The sequence below is a fragment of the Mus musculus genome, chromosome 1 (genome assembly GCF_000001635.26).
Source record: "Mus musculus strain C57BL/6J chromosome 1, GRCm38.p6 C57BL/6J".
Lineage (NCBI taxonomy): Eukaryota > Metazoa > Chordata > Mammalia > Rodentia > Muridae > Mus > Mus musculus.
In genome coordinates, this window is record NC_000067.6 from 172,271,216 (window position 1) to 172,298,119 (window position 26,904).

At 49.6% G+C, this 26,904-nt stretch overlaps 1 protein-coding gene and 2 long non-coding RNA genes across 3 annotated transcripts in view; 1 reads left to right on the forward strand and 2 right to left on the reverse strand.

Annotated features, from left to right (window-relative positions):
• Positions 1-21,546, forward strand: part of LOC115487369 — a 31,252-nt gene extending 9,706 nt beyond the window's left edge. The window contains exons 2-3 of the long non-coding RNA XR_003948776.1: positions 19,017-19,830; positions 20,501-21,546. This is a non-coding gene — a long non-coding RNA (uncharacterized LOC115487369). The remainder of the gene's footprint in view (positions 1-19,016; positions 19,831-20,500) is intronic.
• Positions 494-26,849, reverse strand: Atp1a2 (ATPase, Na+/K+ transporting, alpha 2 polypeptide). Its single transcript, NM_178405.3, has 23 exons — positions 26,666-26,849; positions 22,357-22,461; positions 22,112-22,171; positions 19,978-20,181; positions 19,396-19,509; positions 19,038-19,172; positions 18,086-18,203; positions 15,985-16,253; positions 14,983-15,181; positions 14,749-14,858; positions 14,439-14,573; positions 13,554-13,743; positions 13,285-13,460; positions 9,354-9,490; positions 8,721-8,871; positions 8,453-8,621; positions 8,098-8,252; positions 7,656-7,779; positions 7,320-7,465; positions 7,042-7,172; positions 4,906-5,007; positions 4,703-4,794; positions 494-3,514 (listed from the first exon to the last, which is right to left on the reverse strand). Exons 1-23 carry the CDS (start codon positions 26,675-26,677, stop codon positions 3,486-3,488), a joined length of 3,063 nt encoding a protein of 1,020 aa, NP_848492.1. The 5' UTR covers positions 26,678-26,849; the 3' UTR covers positions 494-3,485.
• Gm39704 lies at positions 16,677-18,079 on the reverse strand. The gene is made up of 2 exons (XR_865733.1): positions 17,821-18,079; positions 16,677-16,995 (listed from the first exon to the last, which is right to left on the reverse strand). It is a non-coding gene; the product is annotated as a predicted gene, 39704 (long non-coding RNA).
• Positions 26,850-26,904: the final 55 nt, after the last annotated feature.

The window sequence follows — 26,904 nt, forward strand, 5'->3', positions numbered from 1 at the left end:
TGTATCCATCCATGTATCCATCCATGCATGCATCCATTTTTCATAACCTAAATTTGAGTTAGTGTTTGGCTTGGTGGCACATACCCGTAGTCACAGCTATTAGGGAGGCTGAGACTGAAGGATCACTTGAGTCCAGGAGTTCTGGACTGTAGTGCACTATGCTGACCAAATGCCCACACTAAGTTCAGCATCAACATGGCAACCTTCTGGGAGCAGGGGACCACCAGGTTGCCCAAGGAGGGTGAAGCAGCCTAGGTCCAGACACAGAGTGGGTCGAATCTTGAATCTCCCGTGCTGATCAGGAGTTAGTGTTTATGAATAAAGAACAAATTGAAGAGAAAAGAAATGCCAGGAATGCCAGTGTTTTGAGGGCAGCCATGAGAATTCTTCCCAAGGAGATGTAATGTCTAATGTCAGTATGAGGCAGGAGAGCCAGGGAAGGAAAAGAAAAGTGTTCTTGGTAGAGAATCCATCAAGAACCCAGGCCCTGAGGTGCGGTCAAAGTAAACTTTAATCCGGGTTTATTCTTAACCATTACAAAGAAAACTGATGTTTTTAAAGACTCCGAGGGAGCAGCCGTCACCCTGACAACCTCTGAGACAAGCACCGTCACCATGACTACAGTGAGAGTTGTAATAAAGGGGCCGGTACACGTCTTGGACTGGGGCAGGCTTTTCATGGTTAGGCTGAGACTTGAGAGTGGGTTGTAAGAGCCAGCGTCCCCCTGTCTCCCATCCCCACCGACTCCTGCAGGAATGTTCACCATCTTGCTCCTCACCTCAGTGCACAGTGTCTCACCTTCTGCCCACCACATGCATGCTCTGCGAAAAGGTCTCAGATACCTACTCAGGGAGACCTCAATGATGTCTGCATTTTACCTCATTCCCTAAAGATGGCGCTGGGTACAGTATACGCTATTGGTCAGCACTGACTTGGCTGTTGTGGCCCCAGAACAAAACCTCTATTCCATGCCCCTAAGATTGGGAGTGGACTGATTTTGTCTGAAACAGAAAAAATAATTGAAATGTCCTTGCCTGTCATGGACCCTTAGCCACTCTTCCCTGTCTTGGACAAACCCTTATGGCTCCCGGTGGGCCTGGCTACGAGGACGAGGATATATAAATTTAACTTTCTCCCCTTTAGAGCATGGTCTGTGGCAGGATTACTTCCCTGCCGCTCGAGTTCCCTTAGCAAGCCAAGTCCTTCCATGCACACATCCAGTACCACAGTCTGAGGGGAAGGCCAATGTTAAGTATAGAAATCAACCATGGGAGCAGTTTCTCTTGTCATTTTTCATAAAGAAATGCAACTTTATTATTTTCAAGTACACATGTACTGCCTCAAACTAATGTCTCACAGAAGGTCGCTAGTAAAGACCTTGTAGACGTTCCTTTAACAGATAGATCAGGGCTGAGAATAATTAGCCGGTGAACTTGCTGATTCTAGAGGGAGATTTCTAAAGTGCTCGAGAAGCATACTCTGAGACTAAGTATACCGCTCCTAACAATATTGTTTATGCTCTTCATTTACCGACCAGATGACTTTATTGATTGTGCGGGAGGTAAACTTTTGTTCAAAGTCAATGATCTCAAATTAATCAGGCCCAAATAAATATGGTGTCCCATTTAGACTTCCAACTGAAGGCCACACATGACTGAAAAAGTTCAAGGTATTTATGGGTAAAGCAAAACTCCACTGTGGTGAGACAGTTGCCCTTGGGAGGCCCGTGGCCCTGGCCTAATGCTTGTCTTTTTCTTTTTTTTTTAATTTATTTACTTTATTTATTATGAGTACACTGTAGCTGTCTTCAGACACACCAGAAGAGTGTTTGGATCCTATTATAGATGGTTGCGAGCTATCATGTGGTTGCTGGGAATTGAACTCAGGACCTCTGGAAGAGCAGTCAACTGATGAGCCATCTTTTCAGCTCCCTAATTCTTGTCTTGACCTTCATATTCCCACCTCAAGCCTTCCAGTTTCCTTGCTGTTTCTCAGTTGCTTGGCTCATTCATCTAGGTACATCTATGCTATGGTTTCTAGGCGAGGCTTAGGGAATGGGCAGCTGTCCGAAGAGCAAAACTGTTAGGTGAAAAGGGAATAAGGAAAGAAAACTCTATTCCATAGGAACCTGAAGCCAGCTTCCCGTCTCAAGGAAAGTGAACACTTCCCTGTGTACAGCGGCCGTGCCATCTGAGAGGCCAAAGGCATAGGTCTCTTAAGAATTTCTCTCATGTCTAAAGTGTCTGACAGTGTCATGAGCTACGCTGATTCTGCATGCTCTGGAAAGCCAGGGATGTCCTGGAAACTTTTCTACACTGATTCCTGCCAATGGCCAAGAGAGCCTTTTCCAGGACTAACTAGGCAGTACCGGAAATGACGTGGGTTCAGCAGATGTGCAGGAAGCAGAAGGGAATGAGAGAGCACAGGGAGAAGTGGCAGCTAATGGGGCTCTCAGAACAGTGTGAGGCCACAGAGAACTTACTGTTCTAAAAAGGCGGGGAGGTGTTCCCAAGAGTGTGGGGTTGAGATAGCTGGACCTTCTGTGACTCCTGAGCCTTATGGACAGAGAGGACCATTACCCAAGGATCAATGGGTCACTGGGTGGCACACTACCCCCCTGGGCTTGCCCTTACTGCTACTCTGACGAGATGGGAATTTGGTTTGCTGGTGTGCTAGTCTCTAAAGGCAGGACACAGAGCCAGAGCCTACCCCACCTACCTGGAGGCTGAAGATGACAAACCTGTGGTCTTTCTTTCCTTTCTTTCTTTCTTTCTTTCTTTCTTTCTTTCTTTCTTTCTTTCTTTCTTTCTTTCTTTCTTTCTTTCTTTCTTTCTTTCTTTCTTCCTTCCTTTCTTTCTTTCTCTCCTTCCTTCTTTCCTTCTTTCCTTTCTCTCCTTTCTCTCCTTCAGCCAGCACACCCCAACCTTTCCTTGCCAGCCCAGCTCCCCTCTGGTTCCTGACTGGCCTTGGCTGGGAGACAGACCTAATCTCTCCGCCTGGCTTCCTTTTCTGGCCCCAGGCTCTTGTACTCACAGAAGGAGAATTTTGTGTTTTCAAGGTGTGAGGGGGGGGGCAGGGTAGGAAGGGAAGGGAGGCGAGAATGGGAAGAGGAATGCAGCCAAGGGTCACTGACACTTGGTGACCTGAGAGGCTTTCCTCATGGGTTAGCCGGGATTAACCTTTGGGTGTCGATCTGTTTGAATAATACAGGTGAGGGTGAAGGGCTGGGGTGACCCCTAGTTTTTCGGAAAATGTAGCAGAGTGGGATGGGAAGGATCTGAAGAGGTGATCTGTCCCAGGGTTCACAGCGGGACCTGTGGAGCAGCTGGAGCAGTCTCCTCAAGTTTATTTACCCAAGGCTGCCATCTTAGTTCCCTCAGGTGCCTCCTTCTGACTCCCCAGTCCCTCCCTTCACCACAACCCCCAGCAACCCCTCCGGAGCACCCCATCTCCCCCTGCCCCTCGTTCTTCCTTTGCCGCTGAGCTCAGTAGTACGTCTCCTTCTCCACCCAGCCTGTTGGAGAGATAGGATAAAGGTTGCAGCAGGAGCATAAAAGGAGGCAAAAGATCAACCCCGCCCAGGGCCTGAATAGTTTAGGGTTGACCAGGGCTTCAATAGCTGAGTTTAGAGAGGAGAAGAAGCCAGGGGAGTAGGGTAGAGGGAAAGGACAGCCCTGGGCTTGCTGGGTGGGCTGGATGTTCTTAACTGGGAGGGAGGGGACAAGTCTGTCTTCAGGGGAGACTTGTATTTCATGTGGTAGATGCTGAAAATGCCTGCTGGGCTTCCCAGGTAGCAAGCATTTAAGGAGGCAGCTGTCCTGCTGGTGCTACAGAGACTGACGGCCTTAATGTTTGTTTCAGAAGTCAGATTTTAGATTCCATGTGAAAACGCCAAAGCTTTAGATATTGGGCCCATTAAAACACACACATACACACACACACACACACACACACACACACACACACACACACACACACAAAATATTGGGCTACTGTACACCAAACACTGTCTGTAGCCCGCGTGTGGTAGGCCATCCATTTCAACCCAGCAAATGATCAAAGATGTGTCTAGGGAACATAAACCAGGCCTTGGTTGATGCCTGGGAATCGGGAGCTCTGTGTTTGGGTTTCCTTATGATCCTAAACAGATACATCACCTCTGTGCATCGTTTTTATCAGCAAGCGTGTAGAGGATTGGATGACCTTGAAGGGCCCTTCTAACCTGACCGTTCGAACCTGGACTTCTAGAGCAGTAGTTCTTAACCTGTGGGAAGTGACCTCTTTGGGGAGTCAAATGACCCTTTCACAGGTCAAAGCAAAACTCCACCGCTTGAAGTCAAGACAAGAACTAGGTCAGGCCCAAAGGCCTCCCAAGGTCTACTGTCTCAAAGGGGTCGCGTGCCAGATATCCTGCATATCAGATATTTATATTACAATTCATAACAGTAACGAAGTTACAGTTATGAAGTAGCAACGAAATAACTTTATGGTTGGAGTGGGGGAGGGGGTCACCAAAACATGGGGAACTGTATTAAAGGGCCACAGCACCAAGAATGTTAAGAAACACTGCTCTAGGGAAAGTGGAGGCCTTAGAGAACCCTAAGGTAGATGGGATACAGGATATAGAGGAAAAGGGCCGGGATGCTCAGGGCTCCTGGGACCTTAGGTCAGACAGACCTCTCTGCAGAGTGGACATGCTTACCCCCAGGGTACCGCCGTAGGATGAGCTTCCGAACTTCATCATAGATGAAGATGAGGAGACTGTAGGGGAAGGCACAGAACCACCACGTGACCCTGGAAGCAACAGAGGGAAGTGTCAGGAGCTTCAGAGGCTGCAACAGTGTCACAAAGGTAGAATTAAAGTCCATCTTGCTCCCTCTCCATCAGCCCTAGAGAGACGCTCACTTGAGTGGGTACATCCGGAGGGCAACCCCCATGCCCGGGCAGTAAGACAGAAAGGCAGCCAAAGCCGTCTCTTCTAGCAGCCCAAAAATCAGGATCTTGTTCCTAGAAAGACAAAAGAAAGAAGGCAGGTAGATTTGTGGGAGGATAGCGGGAGGTGGAACTCCAGGGACACCCCTGGGGATAGAAGGGAAAGGAGCCGGAAGGAATGTGAGGAAGTCCTTCATCCAAGTCCCTTTCAAACCCCCTCTCATGTTTTACATAACCAAAGGAAACAAATGTTTTCTTCTGCTTGTTCTGTTCACCTCTGATTACTGTCGCTCACTTGCTCGCGTGCAAGCGCGCGTGCGTGTGTGTGTGTGTGTGTGTGTGTGTGTGTGTGTGTGTGTGCTCATTAAGTTATTTCTTATGTAACTCTGTGCCAGAGATGTTGTAGTCAACAGGGGCCTGTCCACAGGCAACATATGATATTGTTATTGTGCGCTAGGTCCGCGGGCTGGGAAGATGCTGTCTTCCCAACAAGATGTCTTTAAAAGCTCCTCTGGACCGAGCCCTCTTTCTCGGCATCTCCTTCGACCTGGGTGGTTGCTTATCACAGACCCTGAATGAAGAGGATGCTTGTGAGATACTGATCCCAGCCAAGGCTTGCTCCTGTGATAGCACACAGGAAATGGTTAACCTATGTTGTCTGCATCAGAATTTAAAAGTAGTACCGAGCAAAGTGCTGAGGGCAGTTCCTAGAGTCAGATCTGTCAAGTGTGGCTGGCTTCTCCATTGCCTGACTTTGGGTGACTGATGAGAGCTTAATTTCTTGGAGCTGTGTGCTTGCTCTCTATGTATAATAAGGAGAAAAGAAGACAACTTTCCTTCAGTTACAAACCGCATGAGGTGAAGGCTGGAGGGGACACAGGGATGTCTCATTGTTCCTTTTCCACACAGCCCATATTTTAATTGATTTTTGTCTCCCAATTTATACTTGTTAGTGGTGAATGTATTAAAATTTATTATAAATATTCATGGGTTCCAAGAATTAATATGGATTAATATGCCGTCACTAAGGATTATCTAAGGATGACCCACTAGAAAACCTGGCAGATTCTTGCAAGTAAGAGCCTGGTTTCACATCTCCTTTTGAAATGTTGCTGACAGTATCTCTGAGGACTGCTAACGGTCTAGAGGCCTGGGCACTCTGAGGCCGCCTCTGGCGAGGTGGTTTCTGGGTATCAATGCTTCTTCCTGGGTTTAGCTTAGCTTCCTGCTCATGTTGTATCATTCTTATTTGCCTCTCTGTGGACTGACTGAATCAGTTTGGCTCTGTCTCTACTTCCTGTGTCACCCACATACTTCCTTATAAGTGTCTTGTACAGGTCTGTGCCTAATTTCTTAGATTCCCTGAGATAGTGACCTTTGTTTATGGTAGGGGAAAAAAGAGCCTGGCTCTTTCAGTACTCAGTCCCTATCTGTGTTAAAATCACGTGTGGATGAGGTGACAGATGTACGCATGACAGGTGAGATACTACAATGTGGGGTGAAGAGACCAACCCAGACAACCATGAGCAGCTGCGCAGCCTAACCATTCAACCTCATGGAACTTCTTGCCCACACAGTGTCCAATGATACCCACCTGGAGGAGCCGTTTTAAGATTAGAGTGAGACACTTGATTCCCTAGGAGGCATATGGTGCCACACTGTAGGAAGGCCTGAATGTGCCCCTAGGCAGATGCAGCACACGAGATCAATGCTATAAACCCGGCTACCTGCCAAGTGTTGGTATGGAGTACAGGAGACCTGACCCAGGATTTAGAACTGGGGAATGGATGCCATTTAACTAGGGAATGGAAGAGGAAGGAAGGAGGAGGAAGAAAACAAGGAAGATGAACATGAAGGGAGGAAACGATAACAAAGTAACTTTCCGAGCAATGTTACAACTCAGGAGAAAGAGTCTTGCCATTCCGTCCTCACTTTTGATCTGTTTCTAACACCGCCAAGGTTAAGTATGTTATTACAACCAGACAGTTCCTTAGCAAACCTGAGCCCCGGGAGCTTAGGTGAGCTGGTGTTGGAATCCTGGCCTATGTGGGTTGGTGACTATGTACAGAGGCCTCTGCCTGGTAGGGACCGGTAGTGATAGGTGCTCACTTCATGCCCTGCTGGAACACTGAGTTGCGACGGGTCTTGCAGATGATGAGGTCAGCCCACTGCACAACCACGATGCTAGCGAAGAAGGCCGTGTGGCATGTGAACTCCACCACCTTCCGCTGCTCGTAGGTCTGGGCAGAAGAGAGGAAGGGACACTTGTTAAACCTGGCACTTAGCCCATCATCAGCCTCTTGGCTGCTCCTAGCCAATTCCAACCAGGACCTCAGCCTCAGTCCCGCCCCTTCTCGTCTGCGGCACACGTCCACAGCCCCACTCACCCACTCTTGTCCATAGCTGTCCTCCAGGTCGTTGGTAGTCCGATCATCCCAGTCCAGGCGGATCCCTAGCAGCCGCGATGGTAGAAACCCATTCTCTGCCAGTATCACAAAGTAGGTAAAGAAGCCACCCAGAGCCTGGATCATGCCTGAAAGCAGTTGTAAGCAAAAGGTGGGACTTGAGTAGAGAAAGGGGAGGGAAAGGGCCATCCCTTGGAGACAGAGATGGAAGTCTCTGGCTCTCCGGCAGCTGGACTCTTTCCTGACCCGTCACTCATCTCTCTCGGGAACTAGAAGCAACCTTTAGGGGATACCCTCCCAAGCCCTGGCTGGGCGCACCAATCTGTCCGTAAGCCATGCTGATAAGCCTCTCGTTCACCAGCTTGTCTGTCTGGGAGTTTCGTGGCTGCCTCTTCATGATGTCACTCTCAGCTGCTTCGTATGCTAATGAGATAGCAGGAACCTGTACACACAGGACACAGGGAGAAGGTATCTGAAGAGGTCTGTGAAACTGCTCAGTGAAGCACCAACAGAATTCAGCACATTGGTATATAAGCTCCTGTCATCACTAGGGACATAGCTTAGGGGTGGAGTGCTTGCCTAACACGAGTGAGTTTTGGGTTCAATCCCCAGTACTAGAGTATGGTGAAGAGAGAATTCCTATATTCCTCCAGGCCTGTGCTGATCTGCTGTCTAGTGGTCAGGATCTAGTCAGATGCCTGGGTGCAGCTCACCCCACCCCTATTCTGTGGGACTGCTCGACTCTGCCCTCTGGCCTCACCATATCTGTCCCCAGGTCGATGCAGAGGATGGTCACAGTGCCCAGTGGAAGGGGGATGTTGGCAATGATGAACAGCAGGAAGGGGGTGATCTCAGGGATGTTGCTGGTCAGGGTGTATGCGATGGACTTCTTCAAGTTGTCAAAGATCAGGCGGCCTGTGGAGAGGTTCTGAGGGCATCAGGGAGATCCAAGGGACCCTCCCCACCCTAGCCCCTGAGCTGTGGCTGGCTGCTTATTTTTCTAAGAGGAAGGTTTAAAGCTGTAGCAGCGTGGAATCTTAGAGTGAAAGTCAGAGGAAAGAGAAGGTCTGCCTTCAGACATCCTGGATGTCATGTAGCCCACACAGCCTCCTCACCCTCCTCCACGCCTGTCACAATGGAGGCAAAGTTGTCGTCGAGAAGGATCATGTCAGCCGCCTGCTTAGAGACATCGGAGCCGGAGATGCCCATGGCAATGCCAATGTCAGCCTTCTTCAGCGCGGGGGAGTCGTTCACCCCGTCACCAGTCACTGCCACAATGGCTCCCTGGGATGGGGGGAAGACACCAAAGGTGCTTGAGAAGCGAGTCCTTGCCCTTCTGGCTCCTGACTTGGCCCTGTCTCTGCCTCTCACTGTCTTGCTCACCTGCCTCTGACACCCTTCCACAATGATAAGCTTCTGCTGAGGGGAGGTCCGGGCAAAGACAATCTCCGTGTGGTCCCTGAGGATCTCATCCAGCTGCTCTGACGTCATGTCCTTCAGGTCTGAGCCGTGCACTACACACGCCTTGGCTTCTCTGGAGGGTAGGAGCAGAGACAGCATCTATGCTCATGCCGGTCTTGCTGCCCTTCCCCGCCCACCCGCTGTGTGCCTTAGTTCCTCTGGGAGGTGGGACTCTACTATTGCTTCTGTGCTCCCTTTTGTGAAGCCGAGTCCTGCTATTTCTCTCAGAGGAGACATAACATCCTTCCCATGCAAGCAGAAGTACCATTTGCTAGGCAGATTCTATCCCTATAGCAACTGCAGTGTGGACAGCATCTGAATTTCATAACTGAGAAAATGAAAGATCAGGGCTGCAAGATGTTTCCAAGGTGACACAGCTCATCGGTGGCACAGCCTGAACACAAGCTTGTCTGAGGGACCAGCCATTGGGCTGTCAAAGGAAAAACTTTAGTCTAAGGGTCCCGGGGATGCTGTCCAGATATTCCCAAGGGACACTCAGGGCCTTTCTGGGAGATGATGTGTTGGCCAGCAATGCGGTCTTTGTAACAGCCTCACCTGGGATTGACTTGACTCACAGGAATGTTGAGCCTGGCTGCAATGTCTTCCACAGTCTCGTTACCCTCTGATATGATGCCCACACCTTTGGCAATGGCCTTAGCTGTGATGGGGTGATCCCCGGTCACCATGATCACCTGACAGGAAGGAGAAGGCAGAAAGAAAAAGCAGTGTTGGTTTCCCCTCCCCATTCCTTTCTCCAGATTATGTAAAGTTAAACTACTAGGTGTGTGTGTGTGTGTGTGTGTGTGTGTGTGTGTGTGTGTGTGAGTAAGGGCAAGAGACAGAAAAAACTGGGTTCAGGCTTTAGAGGGGGATGTTTAAACAGCCAGAAAACATCTATAGCAGATTGACAGGTTGATGAGGGTCCATTGGCAGAGGAGGAGAGTCTGAGTTCTTCCCCAATCCAGTCTGTCTGTCTGCCTGTCTGTCTGTCTATATCTCACTTGCTTGCTCTCTCCCTCCTCTCCCTCTCTTCCTCCCTCCTTCCCTCCTCCCCTCCTCCCTCCCTGCCCTCTAATCTCTCTAGGACAAGGTCTTGAGGTATGCAGTCCAAGCCAGCCTCAGACTCCCAGGATCCTTTTGCCTGTATCTGTCAAGTGCTGGGACTATGTGTGTACTTTATCATGGCTGAGTTGTCTGGGAGATTGCTTTAGGAGTTTGGATATGTGGAAATGGGACAGTCAAAGCTGAACAGCTTCCTTTTTCCTCTTCCTTCTATTATTTTATGTGTATAGGTGTTTTGTTGTCTGTATGTCTGTGTACTACACATGTGCCTGATGCCCTTGGAAGCCAGAAGAGGGCCAACCCTGAGTTGCCTTGTGGGTCCTCTGAAAGAGCTGTGGGTGAGTGCTCTTCATGTCTGAGCCATCTCGGCAGCCTTTAGCAGCTCCCCTGAATACAGTCAAGAAGACCAAAGTTTAGTGAGCACTCGTGGCTTCTTCAGGGTCACAGGAACCCAGAAAGGTTTGGTTTCCCAAGTATCTCCAGTGGCCACTGCAGCAGGGCTAAGATGGAGACAGTGTTCATCTGCTGACAGGCTTGTCTGCTTCCAACTGTCCTGCATAGTACGGGGTGCGGGGGGAAGGCTAGGCTTGCCTTCGCCAGGATAATTAATGTTTTTTACTGTTGCACAATACATGGAGTGGGATGAGAAGGGCGTATGCCTAGAGAGAGGCTATTATCAGCATAAAGTGAGCCAAGCTAGAAAGGACAGATTTGCATATGTGGGCTTGGAGAAGAAGTCCCACAGATCTGAAGCAAGACACACCTCTTCAGGCCCCACTGCCTTCTCTCCTGCTCCTATTACCAACCTGAACCTACCCCCAAAGTTCCTTCCTACTGAAAAACAAGAGTCTCATCAAACCTTGCTGTCCTTGACTCTCTAATGTATGGAAACCCTTCACTCGCTTGGTTTCTGCACCGCCTTCATCTCTGCCCAACTTGTACCCTTACTCCACTGCATGCTCGTTCAAGCTTCCTCGGGGTGGCAGAATGGAGCAAGTCCTGGCTTTGGATGGGAACATTTACCAGCTGTTGGAACTTAGACAAGTCCTTTTTCTGTTTCAGCACAGTGGGGCCAGGGGTGGGGGTGGGGGGCGCGGGAAGGGTAATCCACACCATCCCAGGCTGGCTTTATGTAGACAAGAAATGTTAGCTGTGTCCTACCATCCATCTTCCTCACTTCTCTTCCTCCCCTTCCTCAGAAATGTTGGTGAACCTAGGGTCTCATTCTGTACTTTTTCCTTGACTCCTGTTTGCTTTTTGTGTCATAAAATGCTCTAATAAACCTTTAGTTTATACTCATGTGCTAATGAGATATTTAAATCTCCAGTCCTGACCTTGAACTCTATACTCCAACCGTCTCTAGATGTTCATCCCCCCAGCCCCTTATAAATGCTTCAAACTTACGGTCCAGGCTGAAATCCCATCAGTCCTCCCAGCACCCTGCAGCTCCTCTCCCTCTCTTAGATACCATCTGTTCTGACCATTCTGTCCTGTTCTCTCCCATATCTTTGTACCCCACGCCCAGCTTGCTCACCGAGTTCTCAAACTGCTTCTCAAATGCAACTATGTGTCTCCGTTCCCTGTGTTGCTGTCCCATTGGGCAACTATGTGTCTCCGTTCCCTGTGTTGCTGTCCCATTGGGCAACTATGTGTCTCCGTTCCCTGTGTTGCTGTCCCATTGGGCAACTATGTGTCTCCGTTCCCTGTGTTGCTGTCCCATTGGGATCCTCGTCCTGGCCTGGGCTATTGTGCACCTTTAATCTGTCTTAATCTGTCTCCTTGGTTCCCTGACTTCAGCTCTTGCCCACATCCAGTCCATCCCCCATTAGGTAGCCTTAAAGCTTTCCCTGTGACATCTGTGGCCTTCCATGGCACACAAGTCTGGCATTTAAAGGAAATCCTTCCAACTGGCCCTGACCCAATGTCTCAGTCCTAATTCCCAGTAGTCCCCATCTCTCCTCTGCTGACCCTCATACCTCCTGATAGTCTAGGCACATCTGGGTACGGATTGTTCTTGCTACGGCTCCCCTTCCTTTAGAGCCTACTGAATCCTCATCAGCCTTTAAGGCCCAGGTCAAATATCATCCCCTCTGCTAAACCCTGTCTAGTTCTCTGAGGTGGAATTAACAGTTCCCCGCTGGTTTTCCACAGAGCCCTTGCCCAGCCGCTGTGCCATTTCTCATCATGCCGAGAGGCACCTGACTGGGCAGAAGGACCATGACTCCCAGACAAGCCAACTGGGCTTCCCATTCCCAGCTGACCTCTTACTACATTTCTATTTTGGGGAAGCTATTTACCTACTCTGAGTTTCCCTGTGTTTGTTTTCCAGTGGGGGTTAATAATGCCTATTTTCCATACTGAGTTCTTATTGTGGTCAAAACACACGCACATGCATAGCACCCAGTCTTCTGGTGTGATGGTTAAGAAACAGACTGCCTGGTTTCAAATTCTGACTTAGCAACTTACTAGCTCTGTGGTCTTGGCCTTGCTACTCTGTGCCTCGGTTTCTCTGTCTATGTAACAGGGAGATGCTGGCACTTACTCAGAAGGCAGCCATGCACAGTGCTTAGAGTAGTGTCTGATGAGTATAAGAAATTAAAATAACTTATTATTAGGGCATCTGACCAGTAGGTCCTCAGTGACCCCCAACTCTTGTGACTGTTCTGTGATGTGTTTAGAAGCATCTTCCCCTCTACCCCCCAATCCAGAGAGATCTTGAGATGTAGCTCAGTTTCTATGCATCTTTGTATCCTCAGTGGGATACAAAGACTTGGCTTTCAGGGGACAGGCTGAGTTGCATTGTTTTTTTTTTTTTTAAAAATCGTGACAGTGATGGCACCAGAATTGGTGACTGGAAAAAGAAGATGTCAGGGACCAAGTGCCCGATGCATTCTGATAAGCAATAAATATTTTCTGGATGAAGAACAAACCAAACAAATAAAAGAGAGTAGTCAGTGAGAAATGACCGGCCGCACTTGGACAAGAATTCAGTGGGGGGGTGGGGAGAGGATCATGGATGAGAGAGGAGAATATGGAGTGATAAGAGGAGCCCATTGGGGTAGTCAAGAGCTTACTAGTCCTTTTCCAAATGGATAGACTGAGCATCAGTGGGACAATCAAATAACTAGGTCTCCATGCCAGGAGTGCCGACTGGTGCTTTGAATGAGACTGAGATGGTAAGGGGGCACGGCACATGCAGACGGGGCAGTGAGCTGGGCTAGATAATAGGCTTAAGCGAAAGGCAGAAGGGAGCGATCTTGTCAGGCATGCGCCTTTCCCTACAGATGGATAACACCTCTAGGTCAGTGGGAAGGAGGCCACCAGGAGCCTGCGTCACCTCAGGACAGCAGCTGCTGCAGTCCCCTGACCTCTGGCACCAGGCATACAAGGATACGGGTGGGGTGGGTAGGAAGGAGGCCAGTACCTTGATGCCCGCGCTTCGGCACTTGCCCACGGCATCCGGCACGGCTGCTCTGGGGGGATCAATCATAGACATGAGCCCCACAAAACAGAGCTTCTCTGTGGGAAAGTTCAGCTCATCTGTATCAAATTTGAAGCCCCGAGGAAACTTTCCAGAAGGCAGGTTCAGCTGACAGAAGCCTGAGGAGGAGCAAGCGGGAGGAGTAAGAGCCGCAGAGTAGACACTACCAAGGCCCCACCTTCTCAGCCTTGCTCCTCTTTCTGCCTCCTCACCCAGCACTCGTTCCCCAAGTCCTCCCAGCTCCATGTAGGCGTTTTGAAAAGCATCTTGCATCTCCTTGTCAAGAGGGATCTCCTTGCCCTGTACCAGGATGGTGGAGCATCGGTCCAGGATGCGCTCTGGGGCGCCTTTCATCACCAGCACATGGCTCTGGGGACTGTCTTCCCTCTCGTGGATGGAGAGCTGGGAAGGGAAAGGCGGTTACAGAGGGAGCCATAGAATCTTGGTGGCTCTGTTGCTTAGCTCAGGGTCTGATAGCAGCTGTTTAGAAGGAAAACCTTCCTTAACAACTTAAATCTTATCCATCAAAGACTGTCAACAAAGGAGAAACTATGTGTGGAGGGTGTTTGCTTATAATCCTGAGTCTTAAAACCCATGGAGTTCTATGGAGTCGCTTTCATAGAACAGTGACTTGTTCAACAAATAGGTATTAAGATCAGTCGGGATAGGTGTTGTGCTAGGTAGGGGCTGGATGGCTTTCATTAGCATCTCCTAGTCCTCAATGCCCTGGGGATTTTCCCTCCATGGTGCATGCAGAATAGACCCGAGGCTATTCTTGGCAGGAACAGGTATCCTAAGGCTGAGGGATACAGTATGGGAACTATGGAAGTGTGCGTTAGTTATTCGGATGGCAGTGTTGGAGGACCATTGCCAGAGGATGGGGAGTCTATCAGAAGAGGAGAGAATGGGATAAGCTGCGTGTGGTAAGGTTTGCCTGTTCGAGGGTGATGCAGCCAGGCCAGTTGTCCCGGGATTGACCTGGGAACAGATGTTTCTCAGATGTAACCCATCCTTTCTTCTACTGAGTCTCTGTTCACCCACTCTCCCCATTCGTGTCCCTCTTTTTTCTCTCTGTGTCCCCCGCAATCCAGCCAGACCTGATATTTGTTGGTGGAGTTGAAGGGGATTTCTGCCACCTTAGGGTTCCTGTCCCTCATCTTCCTCACTGAGCCACAGGACAGCTCAATGCACTTGAGCAGAGCTGACTCAGAAGCATCTCCAGCTGTGTCCCGCTGCCAGAAGAAAAGAGAATTCAGTGTCACGGTGGGGGAAGGGAGGAGATGGAGGATGGAGACAGAGCATCAGCCGAGGTCACCAAAGCAGCTACAGGGTGAGAGAGGGAAAGCTGGGTGTCTGCAAGGAGCCCCCCAATACATCTGTGTCTGCACTCACTGGCTGGCCCCCTACCTTAGACACGGAGATGTTCTCTTGTCCAGCCTTGAAGACAGCACGATTGCAGAGACCAGCGATCCGAGACAGGGCTGTCCATGTGGGGGACCGTTTGTCAAAAGTGGCCCCTGGGAAGAAAGGAGGGAGAAGCTTGGCTCTCCCTTAGAGCATTTCATACCCCAGGATCCCTCTTCTGCGTGGTCCCTCGGCAGGATCCATTTCCCGTCACCCTTTCCGGAGCACCCAAATCACCAGACTGGTCCTCTGTGGTGTCAGCCTCATGGATCTGGTTGTCAAACCACATGTGAGCCACTGTCATGCGGTTCTGGGTGAGGGTGCCCGTCTTGTCTGAGCAGATGGTGGACGTGGAGCCCAGCGTCTCCACGGCCTCCAGGTTCTTCACCAGGCAGTTTTTGCGAGCCATGCGCTTGGCTGTCAGCGTCAGGCACACCTGGCAGACAGAGAGGAGAATTAAAAGGGCCAAGTCGAGAGTGACAGGTGTCTATGATTCTTTCCCATTCGGAAGCTCTAATCCTTTTCTATTAATCCCACTCACAAAAGACTGGGTGGGACCTAGCAGGAAATAGCGACAGTTCAACTTTAGGCATCTTAAATAGGTTCTTAGGCCGTATCTGTGGTAAACGCCCGGAAGAAAGTTCATGATATCTGACTCCAGAGCAGGTACAAAGATGTGGCAACCACCCACATGAAAGGGACAACAGAAACTATGGATGAAAATGGGTTCCTCTGAGGGCAGCAAGGAGAAAAGCTGGGGCTAGGGCTTGACAGTCACTGAGCTGCTGTGAGGACAGGAGAACCAGGATAGTGACACATCACAGTGGCTGATGAAGGACAGGGGGATGGACAGAAGTATTCATTTCAGCAGCAGCAGCATTAAGGATGAGAGCTGAGAAATGTCAATGGATTTGCTAGTTAGTCACTGGTGACCTTTGAAAGAGTCTTTATAGCACACGAGACAGGATGAACCCCAGACTGAGTCGGGCGACAACCACACAGATGGTGAGGAACACGGCCACAACAAGTCCCCAAGGAGAAATTGAATGCTCAGATACAGCTCAACCCCCAAAATTTTCAACTTCAAACTCCCAGGCATGCCCTGAACAATTTCTGCATACGGCATCTGCTATGTGACTGCAGGGACCTGAAGGGAAGAACACTGCTGAGAAGCAGTAAGCAACGGTCTGTGTCAAACAGGGAGAAGGCCCTGGTGGCAATTCAGCCTCAACCACTCACAGTCACGGTGGCCAACAGCCCTTCGGGCACATTGGCTACGATGATGCCGATGAGGAAGATGACTGCCTCCAGCCAGCTGTAGCCCAGGATGAGGGACAGAACGAAGAAGGAGACCCCCAGGAACACAGCCACCCCTGTGATCAGCTGGATGAAATGCTCGATCTCCATGGCTATGGGTGTCTGTCCCACCTCTAGGCCAGAGGCAAGAGTGGCTATGCGGCCCATCACTGTCCGGTCACCTGTGGCAATCACAATGCCCCTGGCAGTGCCTGCCATGAAGGAAAAAACAGAGGGTAAATTCCCTGGGCTTGCCAATGACTGACATCTCATCATATTTTTTTAATGCTTAAAAAAAAAAAGATTTATTTATTTATTTATTTTATGCATGAGTAGACTGTCTCTGTCTTCAGACACACTAGAAGAGGGCATCAGATCCTATTACAGATGGTTGTGAGCCACTATGTGGTTGCTGGGAATTGAATTCAGGACCTCTGGAAGAGCAGTCAGTGCTCTTAACCACTGAGCCATCGCTTCAGCCCCCTCATCATATTTTCTAAGGAGATAAAACCATCACAAAGTGCATAAGCTGAAGACTCAGATCCTAGAGGCCACTTTTAGTACACAGGGCTTCCCCTCCCTGAATAAACCACCAATCTTAGATTTAATACAATAGCAAATTATTTTCTTTTACATTTGGGCCTGAGAAGACATCTGGCAAGTACTACAGAAGTTCAAATTGAAGAGGTTCAATAAATGAAATAAAAATTGATCGCGACATTTCAGCAAATCAATCTTATAGTAGATATTTTTCAAAAGCCTATGATAAACTGGAGTAAATTACTTATTGGTTTTTGTTGGCTGGTTGGTTTAGTCTTAAGATTTTCTTGAGCCAGCAAGATGGTTCAGTGTGTAAGGGCTCCTACCTGCCAATCCTGTTGACCTGAGTTGGATTCCTAGAACCCACGTGGTAGACAGAGAAGCAAGGTCTGCAGGTCCTCCTCCACATGTGCACTGTGGTATGAGTGTGCTCACTTACACACACACACACACACACACGCGCACACACACATTCACACACAGACAATTATGAAATATTTTTTAATTAAAAAAACAAGATCTTCTCAATGTAGAATAAAATAATCTTTTATTCTACATATTTTTATCTATATATTCATTCTATATATTTATAATCTGTAAAATAAGATTGTGATTATCTAAAATATGTGACATTGCAGGGGTCTTTGGGAAAGAATGTGTGGTACTCTGGGAAGGGCATTCATGTTGAAGTCAGCCAAATCTGGGTTCAAATGACATTAGAGCTCCTACCTAGGAGTCAGTGGTTAAATGGACTAACTATGACGGTCATCTGTCACACAGCAAGCATGCAATGAATATGACTTGCATTCTTTCCCTGACCTCGCTTCAGAGCCAGTCGATGCATAAGCAGTAGGCATACCTTATCTGACCTTTTAAATGCATTCAGTTGTGGGAACGCTATGGCAAATCAGAATCCCAGTACATTAAACATTTAGGAAATTTAATGTGTAGTGATTTTTATTGTAATTCCAATTCTCTGAAGGAAGGAAACAAGCCCAAAGAACCAATGCATGGAGGAGAAGGAAAGTCGTGAAGCAAGGATGCAGGAAGGTATTCGATATCACCTTGTGAGAGGTCTATGGTCCTTGCACACTGCTCTCTCCTACCATCTCTTGCCCCTAGATGTCTTCCCAGAGTCAGTCCTGACTCAGCTCACTGCCTGGTCCAGAACCACCCTCTAGAAGACCTCACTTGACTTCCGTACTCCTAACAGTTGGGGGAGGGGGCATCCTGACTCACCATCTGAGTGTTTTGTGGAAGGCTTTCAGCCTGGGGATCAACAGAACTGAGAGCTTCCTGTAGAGAGGTGATTTCCAGCAGAGTCAGTCTGCCCTTGGCCAGTGCCCTTGGCCCTGTTCTCCAGAGATGACTACTACCGCAACGTTCAGTTCCCTCAATGCCCTTTATATGCGGAGCTTTAGCCAAATAAGTACAGTTTCAGGAGTCAGCCCCTTCCCTGCACTATGCTGGGGTGAGGAGCTTTCTTGGGAGGCTAGCGTCTCACCTTCCACGCAGTTGGTAGAGAAGAAACAGATATTGCGCGTCTCCAAGGGGTTCTCGTGGGTGAACTCAGGAGAACGGGTCTGGGGCTCCGACTCCCCTGTTAGGGATGAGTTATCCACCTGAGGAGGAAGGGGAGCCATCATTAAACTGGCAGCAGCAGCAGCTCTGTGGGCACACAGCTGTCTCCTGAGCCAGATTCAACCCCCCTCAATCTTCATGACAAGAAGGACAAAATTACACTTGCCCTCATCACATATTTATGGCCTTACTCAGCTATCACCCTGACTTTGGTTTGTATGACTGAGTCTTCCTGACTTTTTTATGTCTTTGGGTTATTTATGTAACCCACACGGCCTTTGTTTGTTCACCTGTAAAGTGGGAATGTTAGCAGGGTCATTGTGTTGCACAACTCCAGAGACACCACCAAGACTGTCTATAAAAATGCTACCTCCCAGGGTTATCAGGCTGTGACAGATAATTACATCATCTTTTTCCAGACACCCTCTCTAGGTAGGCAGGATGGGTGGACCTTGAACTCTCTCCGTCTTCCTGCTTCCACCCTCCGCCTGTGGGGAGGTTAAGATTATAGGTGTGACCCACCACACCCAGCTTCTTCATCTTTCTTTCCTTAAACTTTAATTTAGTAGGCAGGGATCCCTGTAGCCCAGGCTGGCCTGGAATCTTTCAGAGTGAAATTAGATGGTGTATGTAAAGACTTCTATCATGGAAATAGTATTCAATATACAGTGGCTATAAAATGACTAGATCAAAGAAATCCCAGGGCACAGAGCATTCCTAACAGGTAGAGCCACAGAGGTAGCATGTAGCCATCATATGCTGGAAGGAGGTATACCAGGTACAGGGGAGACCTTAATGTTTGCATTTTTTTTTTAACTTTTAAGCTTTCATGTGGGCCTCTCTTAACTGTACAGATTCAGCCGTGACCTCCTCACCTTGCAACCGTGGGAAGAGATGATCCGGAGGTCAGCAGGGACACGGTCTCCACCCTTCACCTCCACCAGGTCTCCCACCACCACCTCCTCTGCATTGATCTGCATCTTTTCTCCCTCTCGGATGACCAGAGCTTGCTGCGGAAAGGCCAGGAGCCCGTCATGAGTTGTTCATTTGTACCTTTGCTCTCCAAGAAGAACCCCCTACACCGTTAGCGGCAAAACTGCGATCTGATGTGGAGAGCCCACAGGTTTCTTTTCTGCCCGTCTTCCTTCCACCTCAGACCACAAGACAGAAAGAGGCGGACCATCTCAGATACCTTATGCCCCGACTTGGGTGCAGCCAGTCCCTGACATCTACCTGAGGCACCATGTTCTTGAAGGAGTCCATGATCTTGGAGCTCTTGGCTTCCTGGTAGTAGGAGAAGCAGCCGGTGACGATAACTACAGCCGCTAGCACGATACCTAGATATAACTGGTAAGGAGAGAGAGTGTGTGAGGGACCTGTCATTTGTCACCTCCAGAGCTGGGTGACACCTGGGATGAGCACCCAGAGTCACTCTATGTGGGATCCCCTTCCTTCACCTGACTCAATCTTGAGAATGGCACTGAGTAGTCTTTCTCCACAACCTTCCCCAGTCTCCTAACCACGCTCCTAGCATGGAAGGGGCAAAGAAGGGAATCCCCATGGCTTTGGCTTTTCTAGGAGTGAAGACGCAGGGATACAGACAGCCTATTAGTGGAAGGAGTATGTAGTATGTATCACTGCCCACATGTGCTGGAGGGTGCGTCACAGGTATGTATAGAAGCCTCACTTCTCATCAGTCTGAGCTCCTGACTGGGTCTGTGATCTTGTTCCCTGAGCCCTCCCATCACCTTATTTGAGGTTGTGAGTTGGAGGGCAGGGCTATAAGCAGGTCCAGGGGTCAGGTGCATGGCTCACATTATCGTTGGATGGTTCGTCCTCCATAGCGGCCAGGATACCATAGGCTAAGAAGCAGAGGAGTGCCCCAATCCACAGCAGGATAGAGAAGCCCCCAAAAAGCTGACGACAGAACTTGACCCACTCAGGAGTTGTGGGGGGCGGAGTAAGGGCGTTGGGTCCATCTCTAGCCAGAATGTCCTGAGCTCGCTGATTGGTGAGGCCCTGGGGAGTGAAGAAAAGTGTGGGTGTGGCACAGGGAACAAACCCAACCCTCACCACATCTCTCGGCATCTTAGAGAATCATGTTCAGCTAAGGGAGAAAATTCTCCTTTGGTTGGAAGGGGTGGGACCATCATGAGGGACCACACAGAGGAACTGGTGTCTATAATGAGACTTGGGTCTTGAAGGCTAATATGGACTCACTGTGGCTCCACCTGGGTTATTCTTGGGTCGAAAGATGTTTTTGTTGGGACAGCATGCATAAGCATGATTTCTTGTCCGGAAAAATTCCTTGTCTGACCACCCTCCGTTCTTCCTGTAGATCCTGCCTTTCTCCAGGGCTCCAGGGAAAGCCCCACAGCTTTGACCCTGGGTGTCACGCAGTTTTGGCAATCACCTATTACTTTCCAAAGAAAGCCTAGCCAGGCTCACTTCTCTTTGATCTCCCCAGCCAGGCTAGATCAAAGGCCTCTTTCTGGATCCAGGTAATCCCCCATGCTTGATCTAGAGTGGGGCTCACTATATTGCACTGGCCTTCTGTTTGTGTGGTTTTTGTTTTTGAAATTTTTGTTACTGCCTTTGAGCAGGAACCACTTGTTACTGATCTTTATGTTCTGTGTTCACCCACTTTTTGTGTGAACCTTGAGCTCCAACTGCAAGCCCGGCACTGGGAAGGATGGAGAGATGGGCAAGATCAACAAAGTACCCACCCACAATCTAAAGAAGAAACCACAATAATAAATATACAATGATGCCAGAGAGTGGAAAGCTCCTGCTAGAAAATAAAGTAAGGTTAAAGAATGGGAGCTTAGCAGTTTAAGAAGAGACAGAAAGGAGTGGGTCAGGGATACTGACCACAACATTTTGTATCTTTCTTTTGAGACGGGATTGTTCTAGCTTGGAAGTTACTTTATAAGCCCAAGCTGGCCTTGGACTTGTGGCTAGCTTCAACAATGTTTTTATTTGTTTGAGCCAAGATAGCAATAGTTTGTCTACCATGGTCTTCAGCTCTTGGGCTCAAGCATTCTCTCTGTTCTAGCCTCCTAAGTACCTAAGACTACAGTTGACCACAGTAGCGCTTGGAAGGTTTTTTTTTAAAACTAAGGATTGAATTTAGGGCATCACACAAGCTACACAGCACTCTACCACTGAACTACATCCATAGCCCTCTTCGATTTGATTTTGTGACAGGAACTCTACATTGTCCACCCCAGCCTTGAACGTGCAATCTTTTCTGCCTTATTCCCCAAGTATCTATCTGGGGCAATAGGAGTGTGACAGACCACCTAGCTTTGAGGAACAATTTAAAATATATTTTAATGGGAGTTCAGCAATCTGCCTGTATTTGTTTATGTAATTCAACTCATCCGGGGACAGCTTCTGGCCATCCCAGGGAAGGGGCAATGGAGACACTTTGGGAAAGGAAGCTGAGTACGCTTGGAAGCACAGGGTTAAGTGGGGGGCATGGGCCCGGATACAGATCCAGCAAGTCAGTCTCCCTTTCTGAGTCTCCTTGCTTTAATAAACAGGCTGACAATGCCTGACCCAGCTATGGTGAGGATTAAAGAAATGTCTGCACTGCATCTTATTACAGAGCCACTGATGTAGCAGGAGCCGGCAAGTACTATAACAACAGGGATGAGTCACCTTGCTGGTCCATGCCTGTCATTTCTAAAAGCAGTTGTGTGAGGAGGAGCACAGAGCCTTGCCAAGGTCTGGGCCCAGGGTTTCAAGGAATTCTAGATACACAGGGAAAGAGGGAGAAGCAGGAGTCCAAAGTCTACTTCTGGCCTTGCCACCAACTAATCCCATGACCATATGTAAGTCTTTCATCTCTGGGCTGCTTCCCTCACTTGCAAGGAGCGTTGTGTTCTAGTTTTGGGGCTCTCGTTCCTGAAGCTTCCTGCCTCTCTCACCTCATGGCTCCACTCACCTTAGACAGATCCACTTGGTATTTTCGGCCCAGCTCATCCAAGGACAGCTTGTGGTCATCCTGGGGAAGGGGAAATGGAGACACTTTGGGAAAGGAGGCTAGGCACACTTCGGGGCACTGGGTTAAGTGGGGAGCATGGGCCTGGGTACAAAGCTCGTCTGGGTGCTCATGGCTGCTGGTGTGTGAGTGCCCGAGCAGAGCTGCTGCTCCACAGCCCCCCCCCCTGAAAGCTCTGTGGTCCTTACCATGGCAACCTCCTTCTTCAGCTCATCGAGCTCCTTCTCTTTCTGTTTCTTCTTGCCACCCCCATTTTCCGCAGTGGTGGCAGCAGGCGAGTACTCACGCCCTGCCTGAAAAAGGAAGGGATGGCTCAGATCATCAGGGAGACTGGATGGAGCCTGTTCACACCAGACACTGAGGATGTCCTGCCATTAGAATCAGAACACGTCTTGAAAAGGATCATCCTATATTATCGGAAGGGACTTTGGGGGCGGGCAGGGATTGCGTCGATGGGTAGGGTACCCCATAGGAATGTCTGCCTAATTTAGAGAGGAGCACTGGATAGAGTAGAAGTCCCAGGAGGGAAGGGGAGAAGCAGACTGGATGGTGGAAATGGCATGGGTAGAGATGATGGGCTGAGAGAAGCTAGAAGGGATGGGTTCAAGTACAGCTATAAAATGGGAGCCCAGGGCATGCTGGGAACCCTCCCCAGCCTGCTTGGGCAGGCGTGCCTGGGACTGGACACAGGCAACTCACAGGACTTGAAACTCCAAAGCAAGAAATATATATGAGAGTAAATAGAGATCTGAAACCATGGAAGTCAGGGTCAGTCTTGGGCCATCTGTCCAGATCAGCGCCATGTTTTTTAATAGTGATCTTTTGGGGCCCCTGTCTGCCCTTCTCTTCAGGGCCACTGCAGACTTCTTTGGGCAGATGGTGAGGATTCTTCATTCTAATGGAGGCAGCCTTGGAGCAAGGGACTGGGGGGGTGGGGTGGGCTAGGAAGGACCTGGGGTTATTGATCGTGTGCAAAATGCTGTCATCTTCCTCCGTGTCTGTCTCTCCCTCCGTGTCTCTCCACTTCCCTCAGGATACAAGGGGTAGCTGTTTATGCCTGGCTCCTCCTGCTCTTCTATGGACCCTCAAGGCTACACTGAGCTTTCAGGAGTCGTTTTTTTGATGCTGTGGTTATGATTTGTGTTTTGCATAAAGAACGAATGAATACCTGGTAGACAGGCGCATCAGTGCAAGGGGAGGCTGCTTGTTTATTTTGTTTTTCAAGATTATGTATTTGGGGGGGGCTTATTATGTATTTTAGTCAGGTGTTTTTTTAAGCAGCTTTTTGGCTGACCACAAAGGTGAGTGGAAAGGAGAGGGAGTTCTCGTGAATCTTCTACTCATAGACAGCCTCCCTCCTCATCAGCATCCCACATCGTTAGAATGGCGCATTGTTTCATCAGTATCTCCCCGTGGCCAGGGCTGACACTCTTGTAGTGAGTGCATGTTCTACGGATCCGGGCAAATGCAGAGCAGTATCCTGCCATTCCACCAGCACGTGGCTGTGGTCCTCTGAGTCCTGGGTACTGAGAATAATGTATTTTCACCTATTGGAGTCAGCCGTCTGGGGGATACTGCAGCTGCTGTGATCTTAAGGAATCGTAAGCCTAGCGCCTTGGATAATAGAATTCTGTCCAGCGAAATCAGAAGCAATGCTGGGCGTGGGAGGTACACTACAAGGTGGGCACTTGTTTCAGGATGCAATGACCTAGAAGATGTGCTCTCCGAGACTGTTGCTCAGACATACTCCGTTTAGAAAAGGAAACTGACCCGTCATGCTTTCATCTGTATCTGAACTACCCACGAATGCAATCTGGTTCTGAGCGTCTAGAGGCCAAGCATCACGGGGAAACTGAGGTGGTCATCCAAAGGCGCTAAGAACAACTCAGAAATGTTTCTACCTCTCCCTTCCCCGGGCGATGCAAGAGGCTTCATTAAGTCGGGTGAATTGAAGTGTTCTGTCCTCTAGCATGCTTGGTGAGGCAGGGCTGAGTGGAGGCTAGGAGGCCACAGTAGGATTGAATTCGAGAAAGCATCTGGACAGACGTCAGTGTGGCCCTTGGGGGCTTGAGGGGTGGGAGGCTTGGGCTAGAGGTCCGAGCAGCAGAGTCCAGGAAAATCTCTGCACATTTGATATCAAACAACAGACATGAAAATGAGAATCAAATGCCTACTTATGGAGCTGGGACTGGTGGTGTGCATATCTGTATGCCCATAATTTGGGAGGTGGAGGCAAGAAGATTGGAAGTTTGAGTCCAGCCTGGGCTACATATCGAGATCCTGTCACAAACAAACAGATAGGTGTCTCTGAAAAATGCACTGGCTCTTAAGTGTTGGATTGTGGCTGAGCTAAATAACTCCATGTGGCGCTTTTTCTTCCCAGCTCCCACCCTGCTCTCCCATAAGTGCAGAGCTCGGCTGCCCTTCCCCCTTCTTCTGTCCTGGCAAGGATCTCAGGCTCCATGGCCAGGAGCCTGCAGAGATTTGGGGCCAGTGGCTGCCCAGGGAAGAAAGAAAGAGGAAGTGGGGACCCCTCTCTCCCCCTCTGGTCTCCCCTCCCTCCCCTAACACAAGTCCCTCTCTTTGGTTCTTCAATGTTGTAGGAGAACAGAGAGTTCTTTTTTCAGAAAGCCAGAGACTGGGACAAAGTGGGGGTAGCTGGAAAGCAGCCAACACTCCCCCCACCCCCACCTCAGCCTCTGGAGGAGGCTTGGCTCCCTCCCACCAGTGTGATCCCTCTCCCCAGCTCCCACGCTGCCCTTCACAGCCACACAGGCGTGGACTGGAATGGAGGTGAAGCAGACCCCAGAGTTGAGTGTGGGGAGTGGGATTGTTTTCTGCAGGGCTTTCCTTGTAGGTAGGACTCTGAGCTCCCAGACTTAACCCAGCCTTTTCCGCTAAACAGACCAGACCAGCAGAGTCACGCGCAGCCACTAGGTTAGGGGTGCCACAGGTTATGGACCCAGCAAGGGTACTAGGGGAGAAGTTCTGAATGGGGAAGCCAAGGTCAAGTTACTTTCCAAGTCAAAAGAACTCTATGAGCTGGGGCTACCTTACTCTGGGGTAGAGCAGAGTGGAGGGTTGTCTGCTCTTTCTTTCTACTTAGATGGAGGTTGGGCTTGCCTGACCTGGTTGGCCTTGGACTCTCAGAGGTTCTGCCCCTCAGCTGGATCTGCTCTTTCTATGGGGAGCAGGAACGATATTACTGAAGGTCCCAGTTTAACCATGACTCTTCCTTGGGGAAACCCATTGCCCATAGATAGTTCCTAAGGGCGGGCTTACAGCCCTCACCTTACACTCACCACCCATCACCCTGTATGCCCAGAGGCCCTTCATTTGCAAATTCTCCTGCTGAAACATAGTGCAGGTTCACCCATGGAAGCCTGCAGCACTATCCTAGGAACACGCTATTGTAAGGTTGTGGACACGTGTACACACACACACACACACACACACACACACACACACACACACAGATGCATGTATGCACACATGCGCGATGGTCTTCTATTTCCAGTTCCCACCCAAGCTCTGGATCTCTGGTGTCCAGGATTCGAGTTTTTCCAGCTGTTCAGCTTAGTGCAATAACATGTCCTTGCCTGACTCCTCCTTGGATCCAGAAATTGGCTCACAGCACCCTGTGGCACTGTCCCCCTTGCATTTTGCAATGGCCTGTCAAGCCCTTTCCCTCTGTGCCCTCTTTTGCCAGGATTCCACATGAGGAAAACTTCCAAGCACAGTATGGAAAGGGATTGGGTCCTTTTTCTTCATATGGGGATTTTATTCCCAAGAATTGGAAGCCTTGTCCTTGCTCGCCCAGATATGGCTGTTAATCTTTTCACTGGCAAATCCATTGCTTCACAATGCCATAGGCAGGCGCAGTTCTCAGCAGCCTTTGGAAAGGTCCCCAAAACCTATGGCCTGGAGCCCAGGACAGTGCTTATGGGGACATCCGGAGGGGTGCTGGGGTGAGGGCTGGGGATACATCTTTGCTCTCTCTGCCCCAGCTGACTCTGGCATGAAGAACTCTGGGAACTGGTGTAATCAACTGCTAGGTGGCTCTTCCCAGCCCCAGGCTGGCCCCTGTACTCTTGGGCTAAGGACCTCAGAGCAATAGATATTTTCAGTGGGTAACAAGGACGGCAGAGAACTAACAGTGTCAAAGATCTCTTCAGCTGGGAAGCTCGGGATTGTGGAGCGAGAGGAGGGATTTGTGGAGTAAGGATGAGTGGGCAGAGAGCAGGGAGATCTAGAAGGACACTTGGGTAGTTTCTTAGGCTAGTTGTGGGAGAGGCAGAGAGCAGGGTAGCTGCAGAACCTGCCAGTCCCTAGGCTCATGAGCTCCGTGGAACGAATCCACATGCATGTGCAGTCGGGAGACTAGTTCCAAGTTCAAACCATCCCACGCAGTCCGTCAGCGTCTCTCACCCCTCTCTCCACGTCCCATTTCTACTCCACCCTCCAGAGAGTGGCCCCTGATCTTGGAGGGATACTCACCCCACGACCCATCTTGGGGCAGAGTGGCTGAGGGGACCTAGGCTGGAAAGGTCACCAGGAGGATCCCAAGACCACACCGCCTGTCTGGGGCAGCTGGAGACCCTGGCAGACAGACAGAGACAGTCTGAGCAACAGGGTAGCTTTAAATAGGTCCCTCTCCCCCTCACTCCCGCCTTCCCCTTCTGGGGAAAGAAACGTTTGTTGAAACTGGATCCCTGAGGACTCCTCCCCTCCCCTCC

Coding starts and splice junctions, on each gene's coding strand:
- Atp1a2 (NM_178405.3), bottom strand. Junction 14,574..14,748: donor AGAACATCTCCGTGTCTAAG/GTAGGGGGCCAG, acceptor TTCTTCTGGCAG/CGGGACACAGCTGGAGATGC. Junction 8,622..8,720: donor TGGAAGGGTGTCAGAGGCAG/GTGAGCAAGACA, acceptor CCCCCATCCCAG/GGAGCCATTGTGGCAGTGAC.